The sequence below is a fragment of the Pristis pectinata genome, chromosome 6 (genome assembly GCF_009764475.1).
Source record: "Pristis pectinata isolate sPriPec2 chromosome 6, sPriPec2.1.pri, whole genome shotgun sequence".
Classification (NCBI taxonomy): Eukaryota; Metazoa; Chordata; class Chondrichthyes; order Rhinopristiformes; family Pristidae; genus Pristis; species Pristis pectinata.
Genome location: NC_067410.1, coordinates 87,914,843 through 87,939,533, shown reverse-complemented (window position 1 = coordinate 87,939,533; position 24,691 = coordinate 87,914,843). Strand labels below are relative to the sequence as shown.

Here is a 24,691-nt window from a genome sequence, read left to right as displayed (position 1 = left end):
TCAGAAATGAAATCAAAAGCATTTTTTCACAAATATGAGTGAAAATGCGTAACTCTTTATATTATAAAGTTGTTGGTTTCGAGACCATCACAACCATTTGAAATTTTTAAATTTTACATCATCCCAAATGATCTGAGCAAGTTTCGACAAATGAATCTCTGGAATAAAACACAATCGCAAAAATTTTAGTCATAGAGTGGAAAGAATACAAGTTGTTATATGATTTCACATTGGTCCTTTAATAAACTGACTGAAAAACAACAAGTGAATCAAAAATAAAGTCAGGAATTGATGGAATATGAACAACAATGAACAACGACAATACCCGCTGCCACACTCGCCGGAACCTTCCACTCAGGGTTCTTGCTCCGGTCGGAAGGATTTTCCGGACACAGTCGGGTGGTGTGTGCGCCGTGAGCCGGGCCCGGGGACGGGGCGATGGGCAAGAAGAAGGACGGCGGCGGCGGGCTGGGCCGGGCCATCATCCGGGACAAGAACCAGTCGGCCAGGAACCCGAGGAAGGCCAACAGCTGGGTGAGCGGCGGCGGCGGCGGACGGTTTACTGGAGGGAATCAGAGGCTTTCACACCTCCCTCTATGTCTGGCCCCCCGCCCCCCGTAGCCGGACACCCCGACTCCCCCCCCCCCCCGCGCTCCGACACTCACCCCCCCCCGCGCTCCGACACTCACCCCCCCCGCGCTCCGACACTCTCCCCCCCCCGCGCCCCGACACTCTCCCCCCCCGCGCCCCGACACTCTCCCCCCCCGCGCCCCGACACTCTCCCCCCCCGCGCCCCGACACTCTCCCCCCCCGCGCCCCGACACTCTCACCCCCGCGCCCCGACACTCTCCCCCCCCGCGCCCCGACACTCTCCCCCCCCGCGCCCCGACACTCTCCCCCCCCGCGCCCCGACACTCCCCCCCCGCGCCCCGACACTCTCCCCCCCCGCGCCCCGACACTCTCCCCCCCCGCGCCCCGACACTCTCCCCCCCCGCGCCCCGACACTCTCCCCCCCCGCGCCCCGACACTCTCCCCCCCCGCGCCCCGACACTCTCCCCCCCCGCGCCCCGACACTCTTCCCCCCCCCCGCGCCCCGACACTCTTCCCCCCCCCGCGCCCCGACACTCTTCCCCCCCCCGCGCCCCGACACTCTCCCCCCCGCGCCCCGACACTCTCCCCCCCGCGCCCCGACACTCTCCCCCCCCGCGCCCCGACACTCTCCCCCCCCGCGCCCCGACACTCTCCCCCCCCGCGCCCCGACACTCTCCCCCCCCGCGCCCCGACACTCCCTACCCCCCCGCGCCCCGACACTCCCTACCCCCCCGCGCCCCGACACTCCCTACCCCCCCGCGCCCCGACACTCCCCCCCCCGCGCCCCGACACTCCCTACCCCCCCGCGACCCGATCCCTCCCCCCCGCGCCCCGACCCTCACCCCCCCCGCGCCCCGACGTCCCTACCCCCCCGTGACCCGATCCCTCCCCCCCGCGCTCCGACGTCCCTACCCCCCCGTGACCCGATCCCTCCCGTGACCCGACAACCTCCCCGACCCTCCCTAAGACATTTACCCCACCATCTCCCTGCGTAGGGACTGCCCCTCTCACTCTCCTCTCATCCCATAAAATCCACTGAACTTTCTTCCAAAGTGGATAATCTCACGTTTCCCCATCTGCCAACTTCATGCGCACTCACTTCAGAGGCTCTTAAGTGTACTTTTTGTAACTTGGTAACTGCCGAATTTGGCTGCAGAACAGTTGATTCTTTCATCCAAGTCATTAATATTGAACTGGTTGGCAGACAGGAAACACACCATGGAAATAAACGGGTCCTTTTCTAAGTAGTAGGCAGTGACAGTTGCTAAGATCAGTGCTGGGACTCCAGCTATTCACAGTATGTGTAAACGTTTAGATGGAGAGAATTTGCAGATAACACAATCAATGAAAGTAAGCTTGTAGGTGCAGCAGGAGGTTGAGAAGGCAAATGGCATGTTGGCCCTTATGGTGAGAAAATTTGAGTACTGAAGCAGGGATATCTTGCTGCGGTTGTACAGGGTCTTTGTGAGACTGTACAGGGTCTTAGTGAGACCACACTTTGTGTATGGGTCATTTTGATCTCCTTGTTTGGGGAAGGATATTCTTGCCATGGAGGGACTGCAGCAAAGGGTTCACCAGACTGACTCCTGACATAACACTGACAATATGGGGATGAATAGGCTTTTATTTGCTGGAGTTTAGAAGAATGAGAAGGCACCTAATTGAAGCATTAAATCCCATGGGATAGTACAGACTAGGTGAATGAATTCCTACTGGAAAACACTGGTCCTCTTACCTTTCTCTCTCCTGAAGCACTGACCTAACCGTCTTACCAAAACAATTTCATGTCGTGAAAGCCAGGATTGAATCTGCCTCCACCTCACTGTCGGGCAATGCTGACCACTCACTGTGAAACTTTTTATGAAAGTGGTGGCATCAGTGGTAGAGAACGGGGCAGGTCACGTCTTACTAACTTGGTTGAGTCTTTTGAGGAGGTGACCAAGGTGATCGATGAGGGTAGAACAGTGGATGTTGTCTACATGGATTTAGTAGGGCATTTGACAAGGTCCCTCATGGTAGGCTCATCCAGAAGATTAAGATGCATGGGATCCTCATTGACTTGGCTGTTTGGATTCAGAATCGGGCTTGCCCACACAAGACAGTCATCGTCGATGGGTCATATTCTGGGTGGAGTTCTATGAATAGTGGTGTTCTGGGATCTCTGCTGTTTGTGAGATATATAAATGACATGGATGAAAATGCAGATGGGTGGGTTAGTAGGTTTTCTGATGACACAAAGGTTGGTGGTGGTGTGGATAACATAGAAGGTTGTCAAAGGATACAGCGGGATATAGATCAATTGCAGGTATGGGCAGAGAAATGGTGGATGGTGTTTAATCTAGGTAACTGTGAGGTGTTGCGCTTTGAGAGGTTAAATGGAAAATACACAGTTAATAGCAGAATCCTTAACAGTGTTGAGTACAGAGTGATCTTGGGGTCCAAGTCTATAGCTCCCTGAAAGTGGCTGCACAAGTGGATAGGGTGGTGAAGAAAGTGTATTCCATGCTTGCCTTCATGAGTTGAGGCATTATAAAGTCAAGCTTTATAAAACTGGTTAGCCCGCATCTGGAGTATTGTATTCAATTCTCGTTGCCCCATTGTAAGTAGGATGTGGAGGCTATGGAGAGGGTTCAGAAGAGATTTGCCAGGATGCTGCCTGGAATAGAGGGCACGATCAAGTATAGGGCTTGCAGAAAAAACTTCAGGGCCTAACACATCCTTCAGAAGTGTTTTAACAGCGTTTCCAAAGTGGCAAATCTCTGGTCAAGCTTTTTATCCAGTTTAGAGATAGCATCCAAAGTGAGTTGAGGGTCTCCGTTACCCTTGCTATCAGCTCCAGCCTTAGCTCTGGTATTCATTCCGACACTTAGAAGTCAAAATCAATCTTGTAAAGGTATTATAAAAGTCTTCGTAAAGGGTGGTGCATAAGGAGTTAAAAGGTAAGTGGAGCAAAGCCATGATACGACCTACTCCATGCAGTGCCACCAGAAGACTCCTGCCTGGAATCGAGGGCATGTGCTAAAAAGGAGAGGTTGGACAAACTAGGGTTGTTTTCTCTGGAGTGGCAGAAGCTGAGGGGAGATCTGATAGAAGTTTATAAAATTAAAGAGGCATAGATAGAGAAGATAGCTGGTATCTTTCTCCCGGGTCAAAATGTCTAATACTGGAGGGCATGCATTTAAGGTGAGAGGGGGAAAGTTCAAAGGAGATGTGCAGGGCAAGGTTTTTTTACACACAGAGTGGTGGATGCCTGGAATGCACTGCCGGGGGGGTGCTGGAGGCAGAGACAATAAAGGCATTTAAGAGGCTCGTGTGTATGCAGAGAATGGAGGGATATGGACCACGTGCAGCAGAAGGGATTAGGTGTCATTAGCTGAATTAGTTCGGCACACCATCGTGGACTGAAGGGCCTGTTCCTGTGCTCCACTGTTCTGTGTTTCTGTGAATTCCCATGCAGCCAGTGATCTTAAATGTATGTTCTCTGTTTTTTGGCACTTTCATCAATGGGGAGGTTCTCTCCATCTTCTCTAAACATCTAATTATTTTTGAACATGTTTATCATGCAGCTTCTCAATGTTTCTGCTCGAAGGACAAGCCCAGCATCTTCAGGCATTACATGCCATCTACGTCTCTTATATTAGGGTCCAGTCATCTGCACATTTATCAAACCACCCTATCATCCTTAAAGTGTGACATCCTACGTTGGACCCAGTACACATTTTGTGGCTAACTTATTTTCTAAAGATTCTTTGCTTTTGTGCTCCAAGCCTCTGTTTATGAAGTCGAGGATTCTATGTATCTTTGTGAACTGTTTTCTCAGTATGCATGACACCTTCAAAGACCTATATGCATACAAACCCATTGGTGTTACTGAACAGTGCTCCGTTTAGAATTGTATTCTTTATATGATAGCATTTCTCATCATCCTGCCTACCAAAGTGAATCTCTTCGATTTTTTTATCACGTATCTAGCCTGTCTGTCCTCTTGAAGTAAGTCATTATCCTCCTCAGTGTTAACTGTCTTTATAGATTTTGTCACCTTCGTGTTTTGAGATGATATTCTGCACATCAAAGTCATTAAAGTACATATGGAAAAACAGTGGTCCCAGTATTTACTCTGGTGAACACCACTGACTACCAACCTTCAATCAGGAAAACAACTGTTCACCATGACTCTTTTCTGTGCTGAAATCAATTTCTTAGCATGCTGCTATTGCCCCTTTTATTTAATAAGCTTTAACATTCCTGTGTAGTTGTTGACTTTATTAAGGTGCATTGACAGATGCTGCTGTCATTCGGTTCTAATTCTCGTATTTGTGTCACTTGTAGCTTCACACAAGTGAACTGAATGATGGTTATAACTGGGGACGGCTCAACTTGCAGTCTGTTACAGAACAAAGCACTCTAGATGAATTCCTGGCTACTGCAGAACTGGCAGGCACAGAGTTTGTAGCAGGTAAGAACTTAAATTTTGATTTTTGTCATAATGCAGTTTGGTTACATAGTGGTTATATTACTGGGTTAGCAAGCTGGAGGCATGAGCTCAAATCCTATCATGGAAGCTGGCAACTTTAAATTCAGTTATTAAATAACTCTAAAATAAAAACTTAATACCATTCACAGTAACATTTGAAACTGGTTCACTAATGTCCTTTTTGAAAAGATATCTGCTGGCCAGACCAGGAATGGCCTACATGCAGACAAGAAATGGAAGCAGAGATAGACCATTTGGTCCTTCAAATCTGTTCTGCCATTCTGTAAAATTATTTACCTGATTACCTCAAATGTCATTTTTCTGCCCTATTGCCACATCCCTTGATTTCTTTAATATCCAGAGATCTGTGAATGACATCAATGATTGAGTCTCGGATGAATCCTGGGCTGTCAGTGAGTCCCGGGATTTACTGTATTTCACAGCACACGCAGGAATCTGCGAGTTGCTTCATTTTCAACAGTTGAAAACTAGTTGTCTGATTGGAGCAATTGGCAATAGTCAACACAGTCCAGCCCACTGCTTTTTGAGGCTGTTCCCTTCATCTCACTTCAACTTGCAGCTTCACTTTCCTACCTCCAGGCGGAGCTTCATAAACTCCAGTAAAATTGATCTCGAAACTAATTTTTGAATCGTGAGGGAAACGTGCTTCCATGTGAAATCTTTTTATGTAATGAAAAGAGAGAAATTTGGGATTTTAAGACAGCAACTACACATGGGTAATATTCTTAATGAGACAGATTATTAACATTTTTTGTTCAATGAATGAAATGTAGCAAATACATTCCTCATTCATACTGCTTCTTTGGCATTGGGTGAACCAATATGAAGATGCCAATCATTCTTTTGTTGACAATATAGCATATAATTTCATGAACAAATGTTTTTTGGAACAGCTTCAGTATCCAGTCATAACTGGAGGTTTAAATTTCTTTTCTGATAGAGAAGCTTAATATCAAGATTATTTCTGCTGAAGACCGAACTGGTTTGCTAACAGTGGAAGAAAACAAAAAGATCAAGAAACTCCAAGAAGAGAACAAACAGTTTCTGTGCATACCCAGGAGGTGGGCAAATATTCATAGATTGATTTTTGAGACTTTGATTTATAGAAACAATAGGAATGCAACACAGAAGTATTTTACTCTTGGAATTTTTTCAAGGACAGAAACCTCTCATACGTTATGAATCTGATTGCTTTCTGATCAATGACCTTTTAACATTGACTTTTCACCTTCTATCCATTAAATTGTAACAACCTTTTCATTGTTCTTTTCCTCAACAACCACATGTCTAAGTACATCTGATATAACTGGCTGTTCCATTCTCCAAAAGGTTTTTTTGTAGCATTATTTTCTGTTGTAGTGTTGCCAATAAAGTATAGCTTTTGAGGTTGAGAACAGCTGCATCTGTGCTTTAGTTACCTCAAGTAATAACTTAGCTGGCAATTTCTACCCTCTGTAAACTTGAGGTCACCTAAAATCTTGCTGTCTATGCCCAAAATTTCTACTGAGTTATGATCATCCATCACCCTGGTGCCAGCTGATATGTTTTGGTCAAGTCTTAATCTTAAAACCATTAAGGTTTTTGGATCCCTTCATGGCTACACACTCCCCATCTTTTATAATCTCTTCCAGTTCTATAGTATGATACCTGGTCTTCTACTATTTTGGCATTTGCCCATCACTGAGTTTAATTACTCCACCAATGATGGCTCTGTCTTTTGCTTAGGGCCTAAACTCTGGAATTCAGTTCCTGGAACATCTACTTTTTCCTTCTTTAAGGCACAACTTAAAATGTACCATTTGACAAGACTTTTGAGTATCTGCACTAATATGTGGCTTGGGATAAAAGTTTGTTGATGATACTGCTGTTAAGAGCTTTCTGACACTTTCCCATCGCACCACTATTTCAGTGCTTCTCGTCTTTGTAAGCTTGAGATCACCTAAAGCTCTTGTCTATGTTTATTCCCACACCAAATTATTCAGTTTCACATCTTTGCTGATTTATATTGGCTTCCATTGAAAAAGCATTGGCTGGCATTAAATGATTTCCTAATCTCTTATTTCCTGGGAATGCCTGATTGCAGAATTAGCCATGATGAGTTGTATAAGATTTACTGTTTTAATGCTATTGGACAACTGTAATAATTGTTGAAGCTTTATTATGATCTTTCCTGAATTGATTATGTTTCCTATAGACCTCATTGGGATGAGAATACAGCAGCTGAAGAACTGGAAAAGGCAGAAAGGGAAAGTTTCTTAGAATGGAGAAGACAATTGGCTCAGTGAGTTTTGCTGATTATACAACTTGTAACTCAGCTGGTGTGCTCTGTGTCTGGTTAACATTTTTCAGAATCATATTTATTATCACTGATTTGTATGATGTGAAGTGTGTTGTTTTGCAGCAGCAGTACAGTGCAAAGACATAAAATTACTATAACTTACAAAAATAAATAGTGCAAAAACAAAAGGTAGTGTTCATGGACTGCTCAGAAATCTGATGGCGGAAGGTAAGAAGCTGTTTCTGAATCGTTGAGTATGGGTCTTCAGGCTCCTATACCTCTTCTCCAATGGCAGTAACGAGAAGAGGGCATGTCCCAGATGGTGAGGGTTCTCAATAATAGATGCTGCCTTCTTGAGGTACCACCTCTTGAAAATGTCCTCTGAGGGGAAGGGTTGTGTCCTCGATGGAGCTGGCTGAGTCTACAACCCTCTTTTAATGAGTTGAATGCTGATTATTGTGTATAAAATTTATACATATTAAAAATGAAGAGCAATCTTGCTGCCCTTCAGATCTGAGTCTTGGAAACTCACCATTGAGAGTGGGCAACAGTGAATCACTGGGGCATATTCTGCTGTTTGTTTAATTGTTTTCCATTTTTACTCTGATTTGGCAGACTTGCTGATATGCTTGCAGTCAAGAGGAGGTGAATTGAAACCTGTCATATTTTGATATTTGATGATTTTGTATACAAGTTTAGTTCAAACCTGAGTTCTTGAAATTCTAGGCAGAAAAAATACTTTCCCACTTCCTCCCCATTGCAGATGTATGGCGGGAATTTATGTCATGATTTTTCCAATCATCAGCTGTAACTTGGAAAGGAGATTTGAAGAGGGCCTGGAAAAATGATGTAAATAAGTGTTGGTCAAAAGTGAGAGTGGCACTGAAAATCTCTGGTTTTGCTTGAAATCCCTCTTGTATTTACTTAATACTTTCAAGGTCAATGTATAAAATTGGCCTTGAAAGTATTAAGTAAATCTTACCACTTTGACCTTCTAAACAAGCTTTCATCTGCCACTGATTTGTGACCGCCATGAATTCTCAAGTATATTTTCTCTGTAAGATTCAATTAATCTTACAGATCACAAATTCAATTAAAAAATAAACTCATTTTCCCGTATTTATAACGTGCACATCAATTTAAAAAAAATATGTGGTGCTGAGGCATTAAAAGTTGTTGCTTTTTTACATTTGAGGTTAAGAAACCTGGACAATGACTTCCCTTTATTTGTTCTGATCAGTTCAAATAGCAGGATAATTCTGAGTTAAGATTCTGTGCAGGGAGAATTTCACATGTGTAACTTTAAACTTGAAAGCAACATGGCTGATTTTCACCCTGATATTTGTGTGCCAGATCGGAGCATGCAGTAGCACAGAAAAGGGCAGAAGGCTGTAATGCTAACACTAAACTATTATTACATAAGAGTTACATTTTTGGCATTTGAAGAAACTTGCATCTGAAATAGGTAGTGACTTCTTGAGATTATGACATGGAAGTTCTATATGTATGCCTTTCATGTTTTCCTATCATCATACCAAGACAGATTTACAGGCTTACTTTTTGTCCAGGCTGGAAGAGGAAAGAAACCTGATACTTACACCATTTGAAAGGAATCTGGATTTCTGGCGTCAGCTGTGGAGAGTTATTGAAAGAAGGTACGCTGTGTAGAAACTTTATTCCTTGAAGGTGCCATGCAACGTTTTTCTTTTAGTATTCAATCCACTTACCATTTCATTTGCTTTCAAAAGCTCATAATTCTGAGCCCAATTTCTGTATTTAAGTGGTTGCTTCGTTTGGATATGTTTTTATAATTCCACTATAAATTCTGTCAAGTCTGCGAAATACTGAAATATGTTTACTGCCTGTTTTGTTGGTTTTGTCAGATTTTATAAAAATTGTCTTGAACATTCTTTTGCCCTAAATGTACAAACACATTTATCCAGCTTTACTAGATTAACAACATATTTAAAATTTAATTTCTTGTGTTATGCACCATTTTCAACTGTTCTTTCACTGCTCTGCAACTTGTACATTAATGTAATCTGCATCATGGAAACTTCTCGTGTATTTCATTTTGCTACCTGCCTGCTCTGAATTTTCTAGCTTCAACTGAGAACTTACTGTGACAATAAGGTCAGGTGTTACGAGAGTAGTATACAGGTAAAGCTGGTTGACTTTGTGTGATTTCAGACTTGTGGATTAATACGTTTCATAATTGTATATTTTGTAAGTGTTAAGTTATTTATCCTGGGTTGTATTTAAAAATATAGAAAACTTGAATACTTTGACTGTATTTTTAACTTGTGAGTATATAGAATTTACATTCTATTTAATTTGTTTGTGCAGTGACATCATTGTTCAGATTGTCGATGCTAGAAACCCACTGCTTTTCCGGTGTGAAGATTTGGTGGGTAAAAATTTAGTTATTGCCTTTTTGTTGCCAACAGTGCATGACTTCCCTTATTCTAAAATACATAAATTATTCAAATAACGTGATTATTCTTGCTTAGTTACCTTCTACATTGCTGTAGAACCTATCGTGTGAAAATACTGTGTAGTTTTATTTTTACAGTTTTAATGTTGTTGCATTGGAATAAATAAAAGTTTCTTTAAAATGTTAAAGTTTCAGATTTGAAAGCTGCATTGTAATGACAGGGTAGCGTTATACTTGAAAAGAAAAATGCTGATCTGAGAGTCTCACTTTGTAATCATTCATAGAAAATATAGTTGAAGGTCATCTGAAAACAAAAGATGCTATAAACACTCAGCAGATTGAGCAGTATCTGTGGAGAAAAAAAAAGTTATCATTGTCAGGTCAAAGGCCCTTCAGAATGGGAAAAGAGAAGACAAATTAGTTGTGAAGTTGCCAAGAGGTTGGGAGAGGGATGGAAATGACAAAGGGACTATCTCTGATTGAATAAGGCTAGGGTCCCTCTAAATTATAGAGATTGTCTCGTCAATTGGTTAATGAGAGGAGTAGAGAGAGAGAAGACTAACAGACGTTGTGAAATGAGGGCATTTAGAAAGTGAGAATCCAACCAGAGGAGCCATAAGCTATGAAATGCAGAGCTGTAGGATGTGCCGGGCAGGTCCGGCTGTGTAAACAGAGAGAGAAAAACCAAGATGATATCACAGATGGATGACTTGCAGCAGAAATGGTCAGTTCTGATGCAGAGAAAGCAAATTTGTTGAACTCAATATTACGTCCAGAAGGCTGAAATGTACCTGAACAGAGGTGAGGTGCTGTTCTTCAAGCTAGTGTTGGGCCTCAGGAAGCCACAGACAAGTAGATCAGAATGAAATGGTGAATTAAAGTGGTAGGTAATGGGGAGCTCTGAGTCACCCCTGTGGACCCCAAAGCGATCACCTGGTCCCTCTGTGGCCTGACCTGCTGAGCATGTCCTACAACGCTTCATGTCCCAACTTTTATTGGATTTTCACTCTTTAATTGCACTTAATTTTGTTCAATTTTCTCTCTATTCCCTCCATTAACCCATCGACCAGCTGATCTCTACAGCTTATCCCCATGGTAACCATTGCCTTGTCCTATCAGAGCTATTCCCTTTGTGCTAACCATTCCTCTCTCACCTGATCTGCAACGTAAAACTATTTTGTTTTCTCTCTTTCGTGGTGGTCAACCTAAAATGTTAACTCTTTCCCTGTCCACAGTTGCTGCTTGGCTTGCTGAGGGTTTCCATCATATTTTTTTATTTCAGATTTTCAGCATCTGCAGTTTTTGATATTTCGTGTGAAGTTCACTAGTACTGAGTAAAATTACCTGTAGGCTTTTCAATCAGTAAGTCTTGTTATTAGTTATTGCTTCTATCTTGCCATGTTAGCTATAGCTTTGCAGTTGTTTTAGTTTCTGTATTCTTATCACCACCTTGTTGTTTGCTCCTGCTTTGATTGCCTCACTACTCACATGTCAAAAAAGATAATCCATTTCATAAAATTTCATGCCAGTTACTTCTGTCTTTCAGTCTCTCAGCTGATTTGATATGATCCTAGCTCTCTGCTGGCCTGGCACAGCTATTGACATAAAGAATCAGTTGCATTTGCAGATCACCTTTCATTCAGCTGTCTTGACTGTTGCTCCTGCGTTTCCACTTTCGGCTCTCCAGTCTTGAGCTTTGCCTTCACCTGTCACTTTTGGCCTATTGGTGCCCTAGTCTTAATCTGTGTCTTCAGCCACAGATATTACCCAGCCTTCAGCCTCTTTGTGACCTCACATAGTACTGGCCTCAAGTGTAAGTTGGACTAACAAATTATTGTATTTGACTGCAGCCCGAGAAACTTTCTTGTCTGCAAAATACAGAATATTGTACTGCACTTAAACTGAGATGAGCAGATTGAAAATATGAGAGGTGTGCAGTAAGGATGAGATATTATGGAAGAGGAAACATAAGGAGAGAGAATTAGTGAAGACAAGTAAAGAGAGGTGTACAATTTTTTTTAAAGTGCATGAATATCAGAGATATTAAATAGAATGCACCAGAGTAGTGCTTGTCATCTTTGAATGTGTTCTGCTTGATCAAAATATCCTCCTAATTTTGGTGATTTTCTATTTTCTTCAAATGTTGTGCTATTATTGTTTTAGGAGCGATATGTAAAGGAGGTCCAGAAGGATAAAGTCAACATGGTACTCCTGAATAAAGCTGACTTGCTGACCCGTGTACAGAGGAGAGCATGGGCCAGGTATTTTGCTGAGGAAGGTATCCAGGTGGTTTTCTGGTCAGCCACAGCAGAAGCAAAAAGGCTGGACGCTGAAGCAAAGGTATGCAGTTAATGGAATTTTTTTTAAATATAAGGTGATCAGAAGTAATACACAAGGAAAATAAGTCATAAGGGCATTTATCTCTTGCATCATCCATTGCTCTGCCTCTCTTTCATAATACAACTGTATTGATAATCAGTACTTTTCCTCCAATTGATATTACAAATGTACATATTGAATCATAGAATTGTAACTTTCTACCTCCGTTCTTTATATATAACAAACTGGTGAAGACATAAGATTTACTTTAAAAATTACTGCTTTTCATTTTGTCCATTGATGGAAGAACAATTGGTTTCTGACAGATGTTTCAGTGACTATTTAGTTAAGCCTCCAAATAAGATCATCATCTTCAGTTGGGTGATGTTTAGAGCCTTTCATTTATGGCAACAAAAGGTTCATTTAAATGGTAGCATAATCTTTTGTCCTTTGAGGTGTAGGATGTTTTAGTGAGTGGTATGGTGAACAAAGAGACCTGTGCAGTGAAAGTGGGAGTACAGGTTGATTCAGATATAAATAAATGTAGACAGCAATCTCTTTCATTTTAAAATAAAAACCTGGAGTACAAAGCTAAAATGATGTTTAAATTTGAAAAATTGGATAAGTTGTGGCAACTCACCTTACTGGTATTGAACCAGCTCCCGAGATCGCGAGCGTCGTCGGAGGCTCCAACCCAAGAAGGTGCGGGGCCCTCCTCCTCCTCCATCATTGGGCTAGGAAAGCCAACACGCGGGAAGGTCAGGTGACCCGCGCGTGATGTCAGCGCGGGAAGAGTTTCGGTATTAAAAGGCACACCGCGCTCCTGTCGATCAGTTGACTTCTGACTCCAAGCAACAGACTCGGTGTCTTTATTCTATAGTAGTGTAGCTAGCTGCTACAAAGTTACACTTAGAACGTTTTATAAAGTTTCTGTGCTCTTCAGAACATCCTGTGCAGATTTATCATGATAATGTTGGGTAGGAGAAGATACTTGAGACACTGAAGCAGAGAAAGCTAAGAGGAAATTTTATGGAGATATCGAAAACTATGAAGTATTTTCATAGTGAATAAGGATTAACTTTCTTCTGTTAGTAGCAGGTAGTCATTAATGCAGCTGAGAGTTGAAGAGAAAACTGTTGACTTGAAGTGGATGAGGTAGATGTTGAGCCATGGAAATGAGCATGCCAGTAAAATTGTTTTCAGCTTGCTCCAACAGGAATCAGTGTAGAAAGAAAGGCTTTCTTCTGGGAGTAAATTCAACCCCCCAGTGATTGGCATTGGCAGAAGAGAATGATTTTGTATTAGAGTGTTATTAATTTGTTGTTGATGCCTGTCAGTTGCCCAAAATCATTTGGGTAGAAAAGAGACTTTGTGGTTTGCTGTTTTTTTTGGATTTACTTTGAGCTGCTTTGGTAAGAATAATTTGCAACATTCCGAACTTTATGGATTTTCAACTCAATTCATCTGTTCCAACAGACTCAAAGGCTAATGCAACTTCCAATTGTTAAACACAGTAAAACTTCAATAATTCACTGTTCGGCTGTTCAGAAATGTCGATGGGTTGGTTTACAGTTGATGTTTCCTACTCTCCCCTGAAGCTCACTGGTGTTCTGGTTCCTGTGTTCCACTGAGGCTCACTGGATCCCATGCACCTTTCAAACATTCTGAGTTCAGTAGAAAATCTACTATAATACTGTGCAACATATTTTGTTTTTAAAAATGTGAATTTAAAGTGTGTTGGGGTATCAATAAGAATATCTTTCAATATTTGGAAAATCTGGCAGTCCAAAATCATTAGTGTGCCCAATTATCAGAGTAGTCCTGTAATTTGTTTATGCCTCCACTGAAATTCATTGTGTATTGTTTTCTCCTTGACCAAAGACTATCATTAAATTTATATTTTACGAATTTGAACCTGTGCCTTCCTGCCCATCTTTTAGTTTAAGTATTTTTCTGAATTTACTTTTTCTATGTAAAATCTATTTGCACTGCTAAAAAGTTAGAGATTTTTTGTTCTTCTCGACTCTATCAAAGATCAGTGCTTTGCTCCTCTTCACACTGGCTTAATGATTAAATAACTCTTCTTTGTCTTGATATTCAAAACTGGGTAGTTTAGTCAAGTAGAGAAACAGAGGACTGCAGATGCTGGAATCTAGATGAAAAACATGATGATGCTGGAGGAACTCAGCAGGCCAGGCAGCATCCGTGGAGAAAAGCAGGCAGTCAACATTTTGGGTCAGGACCCTTCTTCAGGAGTGAAGATAGGAAAAGGGGAAGCCTAATATATAGGAGGGAAAAGCAGAGCAGTGATAGGTGGACAAAAGAGGGGAGGCGGGTGGTCACAAGGTGGTGAAGGCGCGGTAGTGTAGTGGTTAGTGTAACGCTAATTACAGCAGCAGCAACCTGGGTTCAATTCCGGTCGCTGTCTGTAAGGAGTTTGTACGTTCTCTCTGCGTCTGCGTGAGTTTCCTCTGGGTGCTGTGGTTTCCTCCCACGTTCCAAAGATGTACGGGTTGGGAAGTTGTGGGTATGCTATGTTGGTGCCGGAAGCTTGGCGACACTTGCGGGCTGCCCCCAGAACACTCTACACAAAAGATGCATTTCACTGTGTGTTTCAATGTACATGTGAGTAATAAAGATACCTTTAATCTTAATTCAAAAACTTTTGGAAATCAAGCCTTGAAACCTGATACACCCCTTGTACACTTTTCTCTCTCTCTCCCTCCCTCCCTTTGAGCAAGTACCTATTGTATTCTAAGTGCTTTTGAATTTATTAACAAATAGGGAGAAGAGCAAAGAAGTGAAGAGAGTGAAGGTGAAAGTGATAGTGATAAAGCTCAAGAGGACATGAGGCCTCCAGATGAAGGTGACAGTAGTCAATATGAAGATTGTGAAGGTGATGAACTTTGGGAGACATGCTCAGAAGATGAGAAGGAAAACATAAACCAATCTGATACTGGTCGTCCGTTGGGCACTAAAATAAATCATACCTCTAGTGTGGACTGCACCAATGATAATGACGGGACTGCATATGCTTCAAGCTCGAGTTCAACACAGTTTACAAAAAAACATATCAAGAACTCAAGCCGTTTGATGCAGCGAAATGAACTGCTGGAGATTTTTAAAACTTTACACAAAGGAAAACGTGTGAAAGATGTTGAAATCACAGTTGGCTTAGTGAGTGAATAGTTCATCTGCTTTATTCCTGTGTTTTTTTTTCCCATATTTTTAATTCCTTACAACATGAGGATGGTGAGATAAGAAAAGGCAAAGTTGCCCATCCACTTTACTACTTCAGCAGGAGCTGTCTCAGTTTCCTTTCAAACTTTCTTTAAATTGGTATGGATAACTTTTGCTTGCCAAAAAGTTGGAAAGGACAGTGCACACTTGGGGATTATAGCCATGTTCATTTACTTCAGTTGATTTAATTCTCCATTCATATTTCATTATTCATGTGATTTTGTAAATGATAAAAATCCAAATTTAGTTATCGATCTTTTTCTATCCATGCTGTGATTCTTTTTTTTGTATTACACCTGATTCTTTCCCCTGCTTATTTAAAGCAAATCTTGGTTCTTGGTGTAAAAGGAAACTCCAGTACACCATGGTATTTTAATATCAAGATGTATTTCACATTGAGATGTTTGCTATAAATTATGAATCTCTGTCTACTGAGTATTATCTGTGATTGTTACATTGTGTTTGTGCTGAAATGCTTTATATTTTTTGTTTCATAGGTGGGCTATCCAAATGTAGGAAAAAGTACCACAATAAATACTATCTTTCAAAATAAGAAAGTTTCAGTGTCTGCGACTCCAGGTCACACAAAACATTTTCAGGTAACATCTTTTGGTCTTGGATTTTAGGTATATTAAATCTGCAGAATTCTTTCAAACAATGAAGGATAGAAATGGAACGTTTTTCTACTTTTCCTTGGCTCCCGTCAAAATCAAGCATTTCTGGATCAATTGCAACATGGGTTAAAGGCACTGTTAGATTCTACTAGTCTAATCTGTAATATACCTGATTTTCTTTTTCAGCAGAAGCCTAATATAACAATCTGATTTTTCATTGTCAGATTTGCAATTGTTTATTTACTTGAAAGTATGAACTTATGACCATAAGGGACTGAAATGTGTTAATGCAATTAAAAGCTTTGCAGCCATCTCAGAGGTAGCTTTTGTTTCACTCTAGCCAGCATATATCAGGTTCCGTGGAGAAGGGCAAAGTTTCAGCTATTGATGAGGTTATGAATCAAGTTTCTCATTTGTTTTTGTTTCTCATAATTTACTAGTTAACATTTTTCATATACTGGAAATGCAGATGTGTAATCTGTGCTATTAAAAAATTCTCTCATTGAGATTGAGCAGATGCTGCTTTAGATACTATGTGGGAAATTGAAGTCAACCTTAAAACGACCAGCTGACATCTAATGTGCTACTTTTTTTTTCATGTAGACGCTGTATGTAGAGACTGGTTTATGCTTATGTGACTGTCCAGGCCTTGTGATGCCATCCTTCGTGTCCACCAAAGCAGAAATGGTCTGCAGTGGGATTTTACCCATAGATCAGATGAGAGACCATGTCCCACCTGTCTCTCTAATATCCTTTTCAAAATGTTAAGTATCTAAAGTGAGTAAATCCATTTGTTAATATATTAACTATGAATGAATCTTCTGTGTTTCCCATACCTAGGGAAGAATTTTACAAGAAATAAAAGATTTATTGTTTTACATTTATTGCTAATCAAGAGTACTTCCTCAAGAAAGGTCTTCTTTCTTGGGACCCTTAGTGAGTGAAAGATGATGCTTGGTGATATTTTAAAATTCCTGGTGAATCAGTAAGCTGAGATGTATATTAGTTGCTGGAAAGATGTCGAACTCACTGTTATTATACTGTTCTATGCACATCTATATGATTCAATTAAAACAATGTGTGCCTATGTACATATATTTTCCATCATTTGAGAAATAACTTAAGCTCCCTTTTGTTCTAAAAGGTGGTCGGATCTCTTACACTAACCCCATGTTGTTCTGACACTGGTTTCTAATTAAAGAAGTTGTGCTGAAAAGCTTGAAAACAATGGCTAAGCAGTTCCTTTGTTGTTGAGGATAGTGGCACAAAAAAAACAAGGAAGAATGTTCATGATATAAGCACAAATAAAATATTTAAATGTTTGTCAGAAGATGAATTAATGAGAGTGCCTGAATTATGTTTAGCTGCAGGTGTATTCTAGTATGTCACGTTACTGATCTAATAAGAGCCTATGAAATAAAAGCAGGAGTAGGCAATGAGGCTGATCCCATTGTTGGCCTCAAATCCCTTTTTGGTAGAGTGAAGTTTGGTTTCTAGCTTAGAAGTAATCAATAAAGAATTTTGGATTTTGAAACTCCCTTTTGATCTCTACCTTAAGACCATTTACCTCTATTTGTCACCAACATTATCAAAACATTACAAAGTTCCTCCTTGTGTTTTTGGATTATGTTTATTAATATCCAGTTCTGAAAGCATAATTGCAGAGAATTCCTTGACTTGGCTATGTCTGCCAGCATATTCCCAGACATGTTTTAGAAGCTACATATGGAATTAATATTGTCAGACCCAGAGAGGACGAAGATCCAAATAGGCAACCTACTTGTGAAGAGTTATTAACGGCCTATGGATGTAAGTGTGTGATAATTAATTTATTCCTATGTTTATTGCATTTAAGCAATGGACAAAATTTGTTTTACATGTCATTATCTTCATAATTAATAGTCCTATTTTAATGGAGCTTTCATTATTAAAATGGTCTTCTGGAACTTGAAATACTTGTTTGCACTTGTCATTGTACTTTGCATGCTTCATTTATATAGTGCCATTTCTAACCATTCGAATTACTTTCACTGAGAGGCTGGGTTGCGAAACCTTTTCCTTTCATTAACCCAGCACATTTCTGTTTGGGGAATATCTCTCCTTGTCGCAACCTTCCACTCATTTGGAGCAAAGCACTGATTACAAAGGAGTATCTGCATTACGTACCTGCTGTGTTTAATTGGTGTATGGAGGCCACGAGAGGAATTAAAGCTGTAGGACGATCAGATAGCCCTTGTGACAAGATTGAACTTTATTATTTTCTTGTGTGTCTAGTATTTCTGTAACAGGAGCCTGCATCCTGATATTTGACATAAATCTTTTTTTTCCCTCCTGTATCAGTTGGGCTTGATGTTACTTAACTATTGACAAAAAAGTCTGTACCCAAAATATTAACATAACTCTTGCCATCAAATGTTGATGGATCTGTTCTTATCATATCTTGTAGCCAGTGTCATCGCTTCACAATAGAATTGAATAAAATGGCTACATATTTGTTTTCTTAGTGCCCTGTTGTTCCCTGTATTCCATTGGAGAAAGGATAACGTGATAGAGTGTGTAATATAAGGAAATCAACTAGCTTTTGAATCATGGGTTTATCAACTGTTCTTGTGATTTTTGTTCTCTTCTGTGTTCTGGGCTAAAAAAATCTGCACAAATGCATAATATTGATGTGTCTTGAAAATGTTTAAAGGAATATGAGCATAGTATTTGATGTTCTTTAAAGTGATATCTAGCCTCAGACAATGTTTATATTTACTATTTCAGAGATGCTTGTTTTTTTTGTTTCAATTGAGCAGCTTGATAAAAGAATTACATGGTTTATTTTGAATATTGAATTTTTTTGAATTTTAAAGTTCCACAACGTTATTAATTATCTAACATATTGATGTCATGCAGGCATGAGAGGTTTTATGACAGCACACGGACAACCAGACCAGCCTAGGACAGCTAGATACATTTTGAAAGATTATGTAACCGTGAGTAAACTGAATACGGTCTTGTTATGTTTGTAGTGGCAAATGAATGTTTGCAAATAGATGACTTCCCTCTGCTTCTTCCTGTCATAGTTATTCAATAGCTAAGGTATGGACTGATATACTTGTGTTACCTTGCACCATCAGTAGGAAAAACTTAAATGTAGGTTATACTTAAGTGCAGATGAACAATTGTTGATCAGATTGGGAGTGCCACCACATTCTTCAATACAGTGATTGGTGATAAAACTTTTGTTATTTTTGATGCATATTAGTAACCTGGTCTTGGGTATACAGGACACAATGTAAAATTTTTCAGAACAACATGGGAAAAAGTGGTTTAAATGATTCACAAGTAAATTGATACATGCTTGACATGGAGATATTTGCAGCAGTGTGAAGACAGAACAAGTGAATGGAATTAATAGAACAGATTTTCAGAGAGCTAACACGGACAAGATAGGCCAGATGGTCTATCAATGCATGTATAATGTAAAATTAAGATGCACTGCTATTCCTGTCTGTATCTATAGCATCTATCTCTGGCAAATGGGCAGAGTTCATTACATAATACTTTTGCAGCACAAAAACAGACCCTTCACATCAATAAATGCATGCTGGTATTGATGCTCTGCAGGACCCTCCTCCCACCCCACAATATTGGAATTTCAGAAACCACAGAACTTGAGGAGGAGAGATATTCATTAGAAGTCAAAGTAATGCAGTGGTAGTCACATTGCATTCAAAACTTCAAACTGAATGTGAAGTGATGCATTTTGGGGGAAAAAAAGGAGATATAAATTAATAAATAATTTTATTAATCTGGAGCAGATTTAATGGGCATGTTGTAACACAGTGCCTTTATAATGTCTTCCTTTTTTCTTATCTGTGGTTTCCCTCTATTATTGTTGACAGAGCCTTATTGTTTATACCTCTGCTTTCACCTCCTTGCCTTGACAAAGCAAAGATAGGATTCCCTTGGTCCTCGCCTTTTACCCCACCAGTCTCTGCATTCAACAGATCATCCTTTGGAATATTCTGTCATCTTCAACGAGATTCCACAACCAGATGTATCTTTAGCATTCCGAAAAGAAAGATTTGGTGTGCTCTCCTATATCCCCAAATGCCCAGATTGCTTCATATGAATTATTCTGGTGTGGCTGCTTTTGTTAAAGTAGAAAAAAAAGGACTAAAATGGATAACCAGATATGAATAGATGTGTGTTCAAAAATGGCTGTTTTCTTGTTTATTTTCAGGGCAAGTTGTTGTACTGCCATCCTCCACCTGGTATTGATCCTGCCCATTTCCAAAACCATCACGCTACATTTAAAGAAGATGTCATTACATGTGACAAAAATAGCACAAAGCTCAAAGGGAAGCAAAATAAAGTAAAGAGAATTGAAAATGATGTGGACAAAAACTTCTTTCATCAGGTAAAGAAACACAGTGAACAGCATGCATGATAGACTATCTTTCTTCCTACTGGATTTTAAATGGCAGGAGCCTCAGTTGGATAGTACAAGACATGATTAGAAGTAAATGTGTGTCCTGTATATCTTTAGTACTGTTTCTTTATTAACTCTGCTTTTTAGTATATTTACTAAAGTAAAAAAATTATAGGGATACTAACTTGAGAATAAAATCAGATATTCAGAGGGTTATGTTATTGGAGAAACATTTCCTAAGAAACATGTCTGTAATTTTGAACCCAAGGCACTTAAAGTTTCTAATAGGCTTTGACTGTATTCACATTCTGAAAACACATTTTCAGGATTGAGATACTTGGGATCCTTATAGCATAATCCTCAAACATGAATCGACTTATTGTATCCTTACTCATTCTTATATGTGGCAGAGCTTTGTCCGTCAAACAGATTAAAAAAAATTTACAAAATGTTTGCAACTAAAAGGCACATAATTTACTTGTTAAAGGAGAATGTTCGAGCTTTGACAAAAGGAGCTCAAGCAGCAATGGGATTCAAGTTTGGCACTGAAGCAACACCAGTGAATGGAGTGGCAGGAAAACCTTGGAAAAAGCATGGCAACAAGAATAAGAAGGAAAAAATAAGGAGACTTTGCAAGCATCTGGATGAGTGAACTTGATATCATCAATTGTTGGGTATTTGCCGTAGTTATTTGAACATAATATTGGCAATAAACGATGGGATAATAAGCAGCAAATCAGACAGTGTTATGACTAATGGTTTCATTGGGCATTAAATACATGCTGAATAATAAAAGACACCAAATTTATTCTGTTCAGATCAACTAATTAGCTGCAGTTCAATTAAAATTTACAGTTCATCTTGTATGTAGAACTTATTGTAATAACAATAATTTCTAAAGATGTGAATTTGATAATAAAAGAATACGAGGTAAATAGATGTGCACCAATTGTCCTTTACTGATGGAGGAGACAGTAAAAATTCTTTTGACCTGGTACAAATGATATGGAATTCTTTTTTTCTCCCCAGTAACATCCATTTTTTTTTCCAGAAATGGTTCCAGAAATCTCTGTACTTTGGGGATACCATTGGAATAGACTTACGCTAGTTTCTACACTAGTTGTGCTGGGCTAGTGGATTGGTGCACTAGCCTCTGTATCTGGACATTATGATACTGAGTGTCAGATTTCAGCAACATTCATGTGTTTACCCTCAATAGGTAAATATTTTCCTGTTTCACTCTAAAAGGAGGCCTGGATGGATGCACAACATTGGTTTAGAGAAGGAGAGATGGAACAGACTGGAGTTGGCCTCCTCTGAGAAATCTCTGATCACGATGTTGACAACAGTTATAGAGATTTCCAATACCACCCATCTGAAATGTAAATACAGAAATGGCAGAAGTAAATTCAGGAGCACAGGATAGGGTGGGAAGCCTCAGGGTTAAATAGAGAAGTTGCATCTAGAGAAAATTCACTCTTTCGCTTTTAAATGCCTCTCACTTATCGGATGTTTTTTCGTCCTCTGGCAGTTGCTCCCAATGTACTTTTATAGTACTGTCTTATACTTTTGAAATCAGGCCTCTCCCAGTTTTTAAGACCTTAAATCTAGTTCCAACCTTATCCTTTCTCATGACTACCTGAAAGCTTGCTGAATTGTGGTCATTGTTTGCAAAGGGTTCCTCCACTGACACTTCCACCACTTGCCCATTCTCATTCCCTAAAGTAAGGTTATTAGAGTTATCACTACCAATACTAGCTTTTTATTATAGATTTATTTAATTACCTAAGACATTACTGAAGGGGCTGCTTAAGAAGAATGTTCAATAATTTGAGTTTAAATTCCTCTACTTGATGGGATTCCTGTCTCTGGATCAATAGTCAATTAAAAGGTTGTTTTAATGCTAAATATTTTTCTGCATATGCTGAATATTTCCATTTTTATTGTAATAGTCCTAACATAGTTCCAATATATTCACTAATAGCCTTCAGTCCCATTCAATGCAGTGAACACCCCTTCTATTCCATCCAAGTAAGCCTGAAACCAGTGAAGCAACTCATTAAATAATATAGATGATTCCTGTCGTTGAGATGGAATTTCTTAAGTGAGCCCACCTCTTTATAGAAAAGGAGTTGTGTATTATGTGAGCTCCTGCTTGGGCAGTTTGACAGGACGGTCATCCATTGTGCATTACAGAATGACTCATGTCACTGTTTCGCAATTAGATGCTTTGGACATATGCACCATACAGACCCATGTGATCAAATTTTTTTGAAAGTCTTAATACATACTCTACCAGCCACCATACACAATCACTTATGCAACAATTGGGTCCTATAGTATATTAAAAACGTGGATGAAAGATGGGCAACATTCCAGGGTATAGAATCTTCAGGTGTGGGGGGACATAAGAGGAGATGGTAGTGCGCTATTAATGAGTCCATTATTGCAGATGGGTTCTTCGGATAAGGCCATATTTGTGGAGCTTAGAAACAAAAAGGGGGCTGGAGGTTTACTACAGGTCTCCAAACAGTTAGTGGGATTAGAGGAGCAGACATGAAGGCAAATCACAGAGAAGTGTAAAAGTAATAGGGTATTGGGGGATTTGAACTTCCCTGATATTAAATTGCGATCGCCTTTGTGTGAAAACCGTGGGTGGGTCAGCATTATTAAAACGCATCCAGGACAGCTTTTAGAGTTAGTGCGTAGATAGTCCTGGAAGAGAAGGGATGGTACTTAATCTGTAGGATTGTAGCCAGGCAGTTTTGGAGATGTCCCTCTCCATAACATTTATGGAGTTCTGCTAAGGAGAGGCTAGAAATTTAAAAACCTGAGTTGAGGAAGATGAATATCAATTTGATAAGAGAGTACCTGGCAAATGTGGTCTGGGAAGATTGACTTTCAGGTAAGTCTACATGGGACCAGTGAAGTTATTCAAAAATGAAATGGAGGTCAGGGCCAACAAGTTGCCATAATGTTGAAAGGTAAGGCCAACAGGTGCCAGAAACCCGAGACACCAAGAGACGTTGAAGGTTGGATAAAGCAACAAAAGGTAACCTGTGGCAGGTAGACAGAACTGAAAACTACAGAGCCCGTACAGGAGTACAAGTATAGGGAGGGTGCAGTGGGCGAGGGGGTGGGAAACTGGGGAGTTGTGTCTTAACCAAGTAATAAAAAGAGGAAAAATGGGGCAGAAAATTGCAGTGGCAGTCAAAATTAAGGAACATATCGTATTTTTTTTACTATTAATACTAGAGGCTAACTGGGGAGAGAGTGGAGACCAAAGTGGTAATCTGTGCGTGGAGCTAGACGATGCAGTTGAGATCTTAAATGAATTCTTCTCATCTGTGTTCACTGATTTCCAACACCTACAGTGCTTTAATTCTGAATTAAAAATATGTGGTATTAATAGGAAGAGCATCAATAAAATGGAAAATCTGCTAGTTCATCACCATCAAAGTCCCAATGGTGCTGGACTATTGGAGTTTTACACTAATTGGAAATAAAAACAGCAAATACTGGAAGCACTCGGGTCCGAAGACAATATCTGTGGAAAGAGAAAAAGTTAATGAGTCTGGTTGAAGACCTTTCATCTGAACTGGAAACATGAGAAAACAATTTAGTTCTTCCTCAGTTTTCTGGTTATTACGGACGATTTTTGACCTGAAACGTTAATTCTGTTTCTCTTTCTCATATTTCCGTTTGACACAGGAGGCCACTTAGCCAATCAAGTCTAGGCTGGCTAGCTGTCTGAGCAATCCTATTACCCCTCTTATTTCCCTCCAAACCATTGCCTCTGGCATGCCCATCAACTGCCCACCCGCCAACACCAGGGGTAAGTCACCGCAGCTAGTTAACCTACCGATCTTTGAGATATGGGAGGAAAAAAGGGTAACCCCCCAGTCAGTGACAGCATGCAAACTCCACACGCACATCAGCAGGGGGTCAGGATTGAACCCAGGTCGCTGAAGCTGCGAGGCAGCAACTCTGCCTGCTAGGTTTCTGACACAGTGTTTCAGGCATCCTTTTTTTTGAGGAGTTTTATTTTAGCTTTCCAGCATCTGCAGCTTTATGATGTTCAATTCTGGGACAAATCTGCGGAGCTGCCACAAGTTCATGGAGCTTGTTTGGGTTCTTGTGCTGCGAGGAACGTGGTGATATCCTTCCTGTGAAGCGCAGAGAGAGGTCCCTGGCGCCTGTTACTGTCTGAAGAGAGCAGAGCAGTATGCGAACAAACTGGGGCGAATAATGTTTACAAACTGACGTGAGAGGGATGCCGCACCTTTGAGACTTTGCAGCC

General features: G+C 40.3%; 1 protein-coding gene across 1 annotated transcript; it reads left to right on the top strand.

Moving 5' to 3' along the window:
* Positions 1 to 304: 304 nt before the first annotated feature.
* lsg1 (large 60S subunit nuclear export GTPase 1) lies at positions 305 to 21,381 on the top strand. The gene is made up of 14 exons (XM_052018080.1): positions 305 to 534; positions 4,921 to 5,047; positions 6,027 to 6,147; positions 7,281 to 7,367; positions 8,933 to 9,019; positions 9,711 to 9,771; positions 11,962 to 12,138; positions 14,902 to 15,294; positions 15,855 to 15,956; positions 16,575 to 16,717; positions 17,656 to 17,780; positions 18,870 to 18,949; positions 20,203 to 20,379; positions 20,879 to 21,381. Exons 1-14 carry the CDS (start codon positions 439 to 441, stop codon positions 21,041 to 21,043), a joined length of 1,941 nt encoding a protein of 646 aa, XP_051874040.1. The 5' UTR covers positions 305 to 438; the 3' UTR covers positions 21,044 to 21,381.
* Positions 21,382 to 24,691: the final 3,310 nt, after the last annotated feature.